At 33.1% G+C, this 12,159-nt stretch overlaps 1 protein-coding gene across 2 annotated transcripts in view; it reads left to right on the top strand.

The window, feature by feature from the left end:
- Window positions 1-10,668, top strand: part of LOC126780733 (dipeptidase 1-like) — a 74,989-nt gene extending 64,321 nt beyond the window's left edge. For both annotated transcript variants that reach the window (XM_050505401.1, XM_050505402.1), the window contains 8 exons: window positions 2,246-2,378; window positions 2,566-2,722; window positions 3,406-3,460; window positions 4,747-4,923; window positions 5,571-5,655; window positions 9,217-9,292; window positions 9,501-9,639; window positions 10,325-10,668. In XM_050505401.1, coding sequence (XP_050361358.1) covers window positions 2,246-2,378; window positions 2,566-2,722; window positions 3,406-3,460; window positions 4,747-4,923; window positions 5,571-5,655; window positions 9,217-9,292; window positions 9,501-9,639; window positions 10,325-10,435 — 933 coding nt within the window. In that variant the 3' untranslated portion in view covers window positions 10,436-10,668. The remainder of the gene's footprint in view (window positions 1-2,245; window positions 2,379-2,565; window positions 2,723-3,405; window positions 3,461-4,746; window positions 4,924-5,570; window positions 5,656-9,216; window positions 9,293-9,500; window positions 9,640-10,324) is intronic.
- The last annotated feature ends 1,491 nt before the right edge of the window (window positions 10,669-12,159 follow it).

Here is a 12,159-nt window from a genome sequence, read left to right as displayed (position 1 = left end):
TAAAATAAATCTATGTTCCAAATTACAGTTTACTAGACTCGGTACTTTTTTTTGTACTTTTATAGTACTCAGTCAGAATAAACGTTTTTTAAGCATTCTTTAAGATATCTTATAATTATTATATTATGATAACAAATGATTATCAGGACGTTCATTTTACAACCTCACGTACTACACGTTTCTTGGTATTGGTTTATTCAAGCTAATGTTTCAATGTTTTTACAAGGCATAATATCCTTATTTGCAAGAATTAATGAAGGGGAGATAAACGCATATTCAAACGTGACACAGTTGCTTCAAAGCAAAAATTCTTCAAAGTGAATTACGGTAAAGAGAGCAGCGCTTGTTTTAAAAGGCGACCGAAATGCTTTGAATGACTTTCCTTAATAAGAAAACCGTGATTAATAAATATATTAGAGAGTAGATTTCTTTACTTCGATAATAATAATAATAATAATAATAAATGAGTTGTAAATCTTTTAATAATTACTTAGTGGATATTTTATTATAAGATAATTACTAAAAACAACATACTCAATTTTGTAATACTCTGTTTATATTTAGAAATTGCTAATCTTTTACGTTCAGAGCTATATCCTGTTAACATTATAATCTCAAGGGTTGTTTGATAAAAATATTTTAAAAAAATATCACAAAATGTCCTCTAATTTTTTATATTTTTTTAACTCGTAATGCTATTATTATTGACACAAAATACTAGATAATACATTATATTCTCAAATAACCTACCGCTGACATTAGTGATTTTTTATAAACCCATTTCGTTTTATTCGCATAACGATGAAAAGCTTTGGACGATTACACATTTTCATCAATAAATAATGATTATGGTCGAATTTCAGTAGTTGACACATTGAAACATTACGGCATTAAATTCCAATAATTAATATTCCTCTTACAAAATATGTATAAATAACCTGTTTAGATTTTAGTTAATATTTTATATACGTACTTTAAATATGCTGTAATAAAGAATAACGCCTACAACAGTTATTATTAGACATTTTGCTTTCAAAACGTTTCATTATTAGATTAATTTATATTTTAAAACTTCAACCCGACATTTAAATTTTATTCGCATCGCACTCAAAGTTTCTCTTAAAAAGTAAGTAACACTCCGTAAATGTCAGATAAATACATTTTCTGTTGTTGGCTGCGGATTGGCGAATAAATATATCTCGAAATTTAAACCGAGCCATATCTTTATCACCGCGCATGAGACGAATTGTGAAAACTTTAACAGTCTTAAACTCTTGCCTGTCTTGATTTGAATCAACTCTTCGATAACATAAATCACCATTAATATTAACAGAACCTATTTCTTTATTTTTAAGCGCATGTCCTTTAATATATCGTTAATGTTTTCTTCCCCGTTCTTTACCAGTCGATATTAAAAAAAGCCCTAGGTATGTTTATAACACTAATATAAGAACATAATATTTATCTTTGCAAGTAAAACAGTCTTTCCTAGTATTTTTCTAAAAAAAAAATTCTATTTGTATTTTCCTTGAATATGAAAAGTTTATTTAGTAATCTGTAACTAAGTTTAGTTATAATTAAACATTAAAATTGTTGTTGCTGTACATTAAGTTTTTTAAGTGTGATAGTAATGTTCGTTTTTAATTTGATGACAAATGATTATTAGAAACAAGCGAAGTTGGGTAACCCATCTACTATATATATACATGTTATACGATAAATCATAAAATGTAAACTCATTCACATTCCCGTTCCATATATATTTTCCAATATAGTTTTAACTGTAACAGTTTGCATTTAGCACTAAATGTCTTATCTTGTAATCATAAAATAATGAAGTAAGTGTAATATTTTTATTTTTTAACACGTCGAGCCCTCTAAATTAACAGTAAATATGCTAGCACGGAAAATAGTTAATATATTTTGACTCAAATAACTGCGATTCGATGCGATGTTGATTAAATTGTAGAATGTAAAAATACTAAAAAAATAAATATTTATAGTAAATGTAATAAGTAGGTAGGAAATATTGGTTTTACGTATAAACGTTGTTTAGCGGGTGATTATTTAAACAATCCTATATCTTCTTTTTTCGAATTTAAATTTAATAATGACAGAAAGAGATAAATTAGTGTCTGACCATATAATAAAACGTATGTATTTAAGCTTAACGAGATCGACCTAAATATTATAATATTAAAAGTATATTTTAAGCGATATATGTTATTGATTTGTTTCGTTTCAGTTTTGGTCTGCCTTTGTACCTTGCGCGACTCAGAACAAAGACGCGGTACAACTTACCTTGGAACAGATTGATGTTATTCAACGCCTCGTTGAAAAGTACCCTCAACATCTGCAACTCGCAACATCTGTTACAGGTGAGAAATCTCTTTGTTTCTATATCATTTCGATTGTGTTGACATGATTTTCAGACACATTTTATATCGCACTCCAGATACTTGACAAATTAATTAGAGCAAAGCAGAAATAAATGTTAGACTTCGACCGTCAGGACACTAATTAATGCAAAAACAAATGTTAAGCTGTATTTTTTATTTGGTGCAGATATTCTTGAGGCTCACAGTGCTAGGCCTCGTAAGATAGCTTCTCTCATTGGCATCGAAGGCGGTCATTCCATCGCTAACTCCCTTGGGATTCTCCGGACTTACTATACACTTGGAGTTCGCTACATGACTTTGACCCACACCTGCAACACGCCGTGGTTAGTTACCAGTTTTACGTAAATTGTATTTCTTCAACTAATTTATTTTGCAAGCTAATCCAATTATAGTTTGTTACAATTTATCTCATGTAGAGATTTACTATCACTGTATATAATTTCAGTCAGAAATGTATATGAATATTTAGTTTTCTCAATGAACATATATTATATAGTATTGCAAAATATATGCGTTTATTGTACAAAAAAGGAGTACAATAAATAATTAAATCCATTTTAAGCCCACTGACCAGATCATCACTGACGCGATTTTAAAACAATGTAACAAGCTTTGTTTTTAGCCGATTATATGAAAAAAAACATTGGTAACACTGTTTCAATTAAACAAAAATACTATAGAATGAATTTGAAATTCTTTTTTACTTAAATATCAATGGTTTGTTGTTGTTGTTTTTCATTCCGACTTTTTTGACATGAATTTATTGATAGAAACCGCATTCTATTTAATGCTCAAGCGATTTTCTTATATTTGTGTTGTAATCGTATAACAAATACCTAATATACATTAGATATAATATTTTACGGCATACATTATAGGTATAGATATATATAATAATATACAGCATGCGCAAAATGAAGCAAGGCGAACAATGAAGGCGACTGGGAACTTTTTCGTGTACATAATGTTTTTTGTCGCGTCATTTATTTGTATTGTTATTCCGTAGGGCCGATTCCGCGAACGAACCTCCCGCTGTAAACGGACTGACTGAATTCGGAGAGGTAAGAGTTAATTTAGCTTCCTTAAAACGTTGCTGAGCGCTTTGTGACGCTGCGTTTGTGAATTGGAAATGCGAATGTTTCAACCATATTATATAAATTGAACGAATTTTTATTCAACTATAACACACACGATTAAATATTGACAATGATGTCCTACTGTACGATTTTAGTCAAACACGGAATGTTTATAGTGCACTCTCTTATTCCGATGAAATGGCAATCGTAAACAACTCGATAAAACCGAATCATAAGCGTTGACTTCTACTGAGAATGTCTTAATATAATTAAAACGATCGTTAGGTACAAAAAGATTGATCTTTTTTTGTAAAAAAAAAAATTCTCTTACAAGCTAACGAGTAAGTCTGCTTTGTTCCTTATTTGCGAAATCCTATAGAAAGTAAATACAAGTTTGCATGTACTCCTTTGTATTTAATATTTAATGTCATTTGAACTTCCTTAATGATATTGTTCAAAACTTAAAATCTGAAACCAAACAGGATTTTATTTTAGGAAAAAGATTTTTTTAAATAAATAAAATTCAAAATAAATAATATTTCGAAAAATAACAATAAATAGTGTATTAATAAAACCTTTTTACACAATGTAATTGTGTAGCTATTTATTCAACCCTACAAAAGTTGAGCGCGACCGACTTCAATGGAGATCTATTTATTAGAGTGCCTCGTTAGTCTAGTGGCTAGATGTAAAAAAGATGTAACGACCCGGAGATCCTGGGTTCAAATCCCAGGTCGGGCAAATAAAAAGTTAATTTTTCTGTCGAAAATTCTCAGTAGCAGACCGAAGTATAGAAGTTGGAAGTGCCTCCCGTGCCTCAGAAAGCACGTTAAGCCGTTGGTCCTGCACCTGAACTCTCGTGTCGAAGCCGGTCGTGTCGGATTGCCACCGCATCGGAAAATAAGAGTTAGGGAATAGAGAGTGCACTTGTGTTTGCGCACACACTTGTGCACAATAATATGTCCTGCGCAGTTGACTAATCTCTCTTGAGATTGTCAACTGCGCAGACGTGGCCAAAATCGGTCTGGAGGACTATTATTTATTATCAGTTAATACATTACAAATTTTGTTTTATAAAACGTTTCATTGTAAGTCGAAATATTGACTCATAGTACACATATTTTAAATAATCTTTTACAACAAAATAATTACTTCAATTAGTTGATAAACTTATAAAAAATGTCATTAAAATCACCATGTTTACGTTAATAATGCGAAGCGTCTAACTTTATAATTGAATCCTGTATTGATGAAGATGTTATTGTCAACAGAAAGTAGTACGCGAAATGAATCGCCTTGGCATGTTGATTGATTTGTCACATGTGGGGGAGAACACGACACGTGCTGCGATGCGACTTTCAAAGGCCCCCGTTATCTTCAGCCACTCGTCCGTTTATAATCTGTGTCCCCATAAGCGGAATGTTCCCGACGATATCATACAAGCACTGGTAAAATATATGTATACTACATTATTAAGTCGTAAAGTATATTTTGATTAATTCAATAAATTAAAAGTTAAATAATAGGAGGTAGTAGAGGATTAAAAATTTCAACCTTAAGCTTAGACCAACAAGCTCCTCCAGTGCGAGTGGGTAATATGTGACAGAATTTCATCTGACACATTCAAGTTTCTTCGTGACAACTTTCTCCAATGCGCGAGCGTGAGATGAATTGTAATCACATTAAGCACACGAAAATTAATTAATACTCGCCGAGATATTAATTCGCGATATTCTGTAAGATTTACATCTAATACATCTTTCTTTCTTTCTTGAAATGGCCTTGTGGCTATAAGCACGCGAATTTTAACCCAAGGTGGCTGTTTCAAACCCGGGCAAGTGCTTAATTTGTATTTATAATTTATCTCGTGGTCGAAGTCTGAACGTGTCAGAGTATTTCTAATTCTAACGTGCGTCTACCAACTACCATTTGAGCAGCGTGACTTTATAAGCTCAAAAACTTTTCAAGAGGACACCTTTGCTCAATAGTTTAACAATGACAAGCTATTATGTATATATATATATATAATTACATATATTTAATACTGCTGGTTCAAAGCTATTGTTTTTGACTGTTGACGTTGTTTGATCTACAGAAAGAAAATGGCGGTCTTATCATGGTGAACTTCTTCCCAGATTTTGTCAAGTGCTCTCCGAATGCTACTTTGTCTGATGTTGCTGGTAATTTTTTTTTAATAAATATTTCCTTATTCGGCCTCCATTCATCAGAAACAGTATAGCAATACCTAAGAATAATGTACCCATACTCTCTATATTATCGCATTTGTTAATAATATCGACTCGAAAATGGCCTCGGACAGACATATTGAAAATAAAATTAAAGTCAAAATTGAGATTAAATCATTACACGATATTACAGTCATTTTGATCAATTAATAACAAAATAATGTAAAAAATAGATCAATAAATAGATAAACGTAAATCATGATTTTAAAATTCAACTCATGTTCGATGGTAAAACAAATGAGAAAGCATGTATGTGTTGGATGAAGTTCTACTGTGTACTATCAAACCTCACTGGAACTAAATTTAAAACAGTTGTGATATTCTCCGGCTGATTTTACGATGCTCTCACTGAACCTGAACTGAAGTGAGTAAACATTTTATTTAATAAATAAATTACACCCAAAACTACATAACATGTGCTATATTTTATAATATTGTTGATACAGTACCTACGATTGTATACAAGATTTTAAAAAATATATATATGAAGAACGCAATAATAATATTAAATAGTACGTACAAATTTTTAAACTTTCTTAATAAAAAAAAAACACTTAGGAATTCTCTAAAATTGACATTAATTCTATGGAAAAACCAAAACAATTTAATTCTATTTTAGCCTCCTCCAATTATCTTTTTTGCTTAGTAGTAGTTTTGTCGTCGTAGTCCAACTTGTCCTGATGTCGACTAACGCAACCTTTTACTTAAACCTAGAGAGAGCCTTTAAATGGTAAAAGTATTTTTTCCCTAATGGCTACGATTAAACACAAGTTTAGCTTTAGCTTTTCTAATAAATATGATTGTCAAAAATATTCATTATGTATTCAGTAAATACTGAAAATAAAAATATATTAATTTTACATTGAATACATAAATGTCACAGTTTTATCTTGTGTCATCAATTATCATCTTTTTTTTTAATATATTCACCGGGAGGGCAAATGACTCTACTCCACCTGATGGTAAGTGGTAGTAGAGTCCAAACGCGACGACGGCAAGTACAGACGGGAAAAAAGTTCTGCACTAGCCGACTTCGCCTTGCCGGCCCGCAAGATGCCTCTTCACGCCTCGTTTGAAGGAACCCGGATTGTAAGAGGAGGGGAACGTGAGCTGGTAAGGAATTCCATTTTTTGGAAGTGCGACAAAGAAAGGAGTTGCTAAATTTATTTGTGCGCGATGGAATTGATGTCACAGTTAGGCGGTGACATCGAGAACCGTGAAAATCGCGTGGACTTAAGAAGGATGGGGAAGCAGGAATTAGAGAGAATAATTCCTCAGAGCACTTGCCGTGATACAGTCGACAGAAAGCGCTCAGCGCTGCTATCTCTCGACGCAATTGTAAACTTTCGTGGGTGCTTGTGACCTTTACGTCGCCAATAATGCGGATCGCACGTCGCTGCAACCGATCCAAGGCCCCCAATAGGTACTTAGCGGAGCCATCCCAAAGGTGCGAGCAATATTCCACGCAAGACCGTACCTGTGTTTTGTTGTGGCGTGAAAAAACGCCGCACTTTGTTCAGAACTCCGAGTTTCCGTGAAGATGTTTTTATAACAGCCTCGATGTAATCCCTTGGACTAAGGTCGCAGCGAACGTCAATCCCCAACATGGCGATTTTGCTTTGTATCACCAGCGGAGTACCACAGAGGGAGGGAAGAGAGGAAAATGTTGACTTTTTCGCCGTGAGAGCGCATACCTGTGTTTTTTTGGCATTAAACTCAACAAGATTATCAGAGCCCCATGTGGCGATGAGCCCTAATGTCCTATCGAGTTCAATGACAAGATCCTTCCGCCTCTACTCAATTTCCGCTCGCCCAGCCACTGCGCGTCCGTGGCATCCACCATGCACTGTACTATCGTCTGCATAGCAATGTATGTTCCCAAGAGAAAGCATATCATTGATATGCAAAAGAAAGAATGCGGGAGATAGCACACATCCCTGGTTGACCCGAACATTTACTACATAGAACTGTGAAGCGCATCAACTAAAACACGACGGCTACGCTTGTGTAGGAAGCTGGCAATCCAGGTGCATAGCTGAGCAGGCAGACCATATGCCGGCAGCTTGGAGAGAAGACTTTTGTGAGAGACCCTGTCGAAAGCCTAGGAGATATCGAGGCTGACAGACAACGATTCTCCATGCTTGTCGATAGCTTCATCCCAGAGGTGTGTTACGTACGCTAGAAGATCACCTGTGGACCGTTTTGGTCGAAACCCGTACTGACGATCATTAATTAGACAGTGATCTTCTAGGTAATGGATCAGTTGGTTGTTTAAAATCCGTTACATCACCTTACAAAGTACTGATGTGATAGCTATTGGCCGATAATTTGCCGGGTCAGACCGATCCCCTTTTTTGGGAACCGCTTGCACATTAGCTCTTCTCCAAGCCTCTGGCACACATCCCGATGAGAGAAAAGAAAAGTTGGAATAGGCGCGTTAAAACAGGAGACAGCTCCGCCGCGCACTTCTTCAGCACTATGGCTGGTATTCTATGGCTAGGATGAGAAATAAGGTCATGACCAATATGTACAATGCGCTGTGCATCCGCTCTCGTGTATGCCTTTCTACAGGACTTGGTTTTTTTATTGTAGTTTGCTTTCAGTGAGTCAATGTTAGATGCCCCGCTAATGCAGCCGTTGAACCACTCACGATATGCCGCCTGCTTAGATGATACAGCATCGGCACATTCACGAGTGAACCAACGGTTACGCGTACCCTTACTGACAAGATCTGAGCTAGGAATGTAGTATTCCATTCCCAACATGATCCCGCCAGCAACAGCAGCAGCACTAGCTGTCGGGTCATTCCCACTGAAGCAACGTTCCTACCAAGGGACCGAGGCATAGCAAATCTGTCTACGAATTAAGAAAACGTATTGCATAGATAATTATATCAGTGGTATGAGCTTAATTTGTATTTAGTTTAATGGCCCACATTGAATGCACTTTGAATTTGTATAAAAAACGAGTTTCTATATTATTTGCTCATGACTGTGATTTCAAAAACTGATTTCAAATTAATATCTGGGTTCTTAGACTTCCTTCTAAGCCCATACAGCTGAAAACGTATGCCATTGTATTGGCACACTTTCATAGATCAACATAAAAACATTTTTTAATTTAATTACATATTTTCTATGCTATGATTATATTTCATTACTCTGGTATGATGTATTAATATGTTTTTTCGAGTGTTACGAGTGTTGAATCGACTAACATATTGTATATAATACAATATGTAAGTGCCAATGCGTGCCAGCATTTATTATAGTTAAAAATATTATTTATTTATAAAAATAAATACTAATTGTTGTAATTAATACAATTCAAAAATAAATAGTAGCTGTTAATTAACATTATGCAACACCGAATATGTTTTAATCTCTAAAATATTATCTCTAATATATATTGATCAAACTTCTTACATTTATACATTTTATTATATATATTAACTGCTTGCTTCAAATAGTAAATAAATTTAAATTTTATTTTTAGAACATTTCCATTATATCAAGAGGATGATTGGGGCTGACTACGTGGGTGTTGGTGGTGACTTTGATGGAGTTAACAGGTAAGTTAATTTTATCAAAAACGTATATTTTAGACCATTAAGTTAAAGTAATTATAGGATTAAAGAAAAAATTCAACAAGCAATAAACAGAAATACAAGATGTTTCATCAATAATGATGATGATCAATACAATTTCGGTGCTAGAGATATAATAAATTACCGAAGTTCGAAATATATCTGCGGCAGTACATGTGGATGTTGTTTCCAGGGTTCCTCGTGGATTGGAAGATGTATCAAGATATCCCGAATTATTTGCGGAGCTATTGCGTAGTGGACAGTGGAGTGTTCAGGAACTGAAGAATCTCGCCGGACTTAATATGATGCGTGTAATGCGACAGGTTGAAAAGGTAACTTTGATAGGTTTACGTGGCCATACGTACTATTAAAGTTTATTGAAAGAGATTACAAACTTTCTTTATTTTAAATATTAAAGGCTGATTAACGAATTTACCAAGGGACCTGTGTAATTCAGTAGTGGTAATTTCTGTCCATTGACGTTGGCATGATAAGAAGTATAAATCAGACTTTATAACGTGTATAAGCTTTTAGCTATAGGATCTTAGATACTGTGCTTGTTAATAAACAGTCTCACTCACCCTTGAAACCGGAACTTAGCCGTAAATTATTGCGGGGAAGCGAGTTTGGTTCCATAATTGATGAAAGGATTAATGGAAGAAATAAATAACTATAAAATACTTTTTTTGTTTAAATAAAATGTTATTTCAAATAATTTAATGGGTTCTATCTTTATCAAACAACTTTTGTGATGGTAACTGGAATTTTGTTTACCCAGGAGTTGAAAATTTCAACGGCGAAGCAATTTGATGCTTTCTATTAGATTATCTGATCTAAACGCGTACTTGTAATATATTTGTTTTCAAACATAATGTTTATGCTTTAACGTTACGATGTTATCTCTTATTATAGCTTAGATTTACATAAATTATATTTGCGATACGAAAATGTTTGATTTAATAATAATAGGCAACGAATTCGTTAAAAATAAGAATTGATACTAGATTTTCTAACCAGATACGTGACGACATGCGCACTAATGGGTCTGAACCTGAGGAACACCCTGATTCTCCCAACGACAACGGCAACTGCACCAGCAACGCTTTCTACATGGAAGATGTTGTTTAAATTCACTGGCGTATTTACATTCACTTGCAAAGATCAATCTAAAGCTACCAAAACATTGGTTAAACCACTGCAAGGTTTTCTTTCAATAAAGTATTATCAATGTGCTATCTCATTTGATATCGACACAAAAACAATTTTGGCAAATGTATGTAAATATCAACGAATATCGATACGCAATGGAAAAAAAAAGAGTCATCGATGTTTATTAATGGTAATAAATGTATTTCATATAATATGTGTTTAAAATACTAGTGGGGAGAATCAGTTTCGCATCAAGACTTCTCTCAACTTCTCAAGACAGACCTCTCGACGTCTCGGGTGAGGATATTTTAGGAAGCGATATACAACTATCTCATTACATAAATTTAAATTATTGACGACAAACTAAAATTGACCAGTAAAACACATATAACTTTTTACAATAAAATGAAAACGAATACATCACGATTGCGCGATTAAACCACTTCTAGTTGACACTTGTCAAAATCGCTGAATACGCACTTTTAGAACAAGTTAGGAAACGTTAAAAGTAAAGTCAGGTAATGAGATAGTTGACTTTATTACAATATATAACCGCATGTAACCATTAGAATCTGATATAAATGTTTGAGTGTTGTAGACATATGATAGATGTTGTAAAAGCACTGTCGCACTATCTGTCAAAAACTTCGTCATTAATAAACTTTCTGTGTCTCATATCGCTCTTCTTGACTCTATCATCGTCTCATAATGGCTCCGTGACCACGAAAGTTATGATAAATTGAATTGATAAATACGAATTTAAAGTACTCATGTTTCAATTCAATTACATATTTTGAATTGGTACTGTTGATGGTTAATTTTATAAATTCGAATTTTAAATATGTATTTTGGAATAAATCTCAAAGATGGATTACAATGTAATTTTATTTACATATTTAGTAAAAAAAAATGATATGGTACGATGTAAGATGTAGGTAGTAAATAAATTTTTAACGATATTGAAAAAAAAACGAATAACTTTTTTATACCTAAGTGTATAAAAAATAAACGTATTTTTTTAAGGAATTGAGTGCCAAATACGGACGCCATTGTATTTGTTCTTGTTCTTCTCTGTTATTTCTTAACTTACGAATATATTTAACTATCTAGAAGGAATTTCGTCCTGGTATAGTTTCGTATCATTACAATATCATCATACAGTTTTATTAAACAGTGCTGACATATTTTAAAGGCCTCCTTAATATAATCGTATATTATGTAAGTAGATTAAATTGCTGTGTAGTTTTCTGTAATAGGTAATTAAGCAAGTACTTACGTCAAATACCTGCGCGTGTACACATTTGTATTCACAATATTTTCTCTTCTTCTATTTTTTTGGCTATTATTATTACTATTTCAAAAGTCTTTTAACTTGAATAAATACTTTTCTTAATATTTTGTGCGCAAAGTTTGTTTAAGATTTCACAGATATTTCTATTAATATATAATTTTTAACTTTTCTATATTTTATATGTCGACGTAAGCATTGTCAATTGGCCTATTGTTCTTTGTTTGTTTTGAAATATATTAAAAACGAAAATATAACTAAAAGGTCTAATTGCGTTGACACGACCAAGTTTTTTTTCAATTACATTATTATAGTCTACTGTCATCTATCTAATTAACAAATTTTATTAATTTCTCTAAGTTTGAAAATTATACAAAATGTATACCGACTTCATCCGGATTATTAATTGTATTAT

This window comes from Nymphalis io, chromosome Z (assembly GCF_905147045.1).
Source record: "Nymphalis io chromosome Z, ilAglIoxx1.1, whole genome shotgun sequence".
In the NCBI taxonomy this organism is placed as follows: Eukaryota; Metazoa; Arthropoda; class Insecta; order Lepidoptera; family Nymphalidae; genus Nymphalis; species Nymphalis io.
The sequence above is the reverse complement of the archived record's forward strand: the minus strand, read 5'-3'. Positions and strand labels throughout refer to the sequence as shown.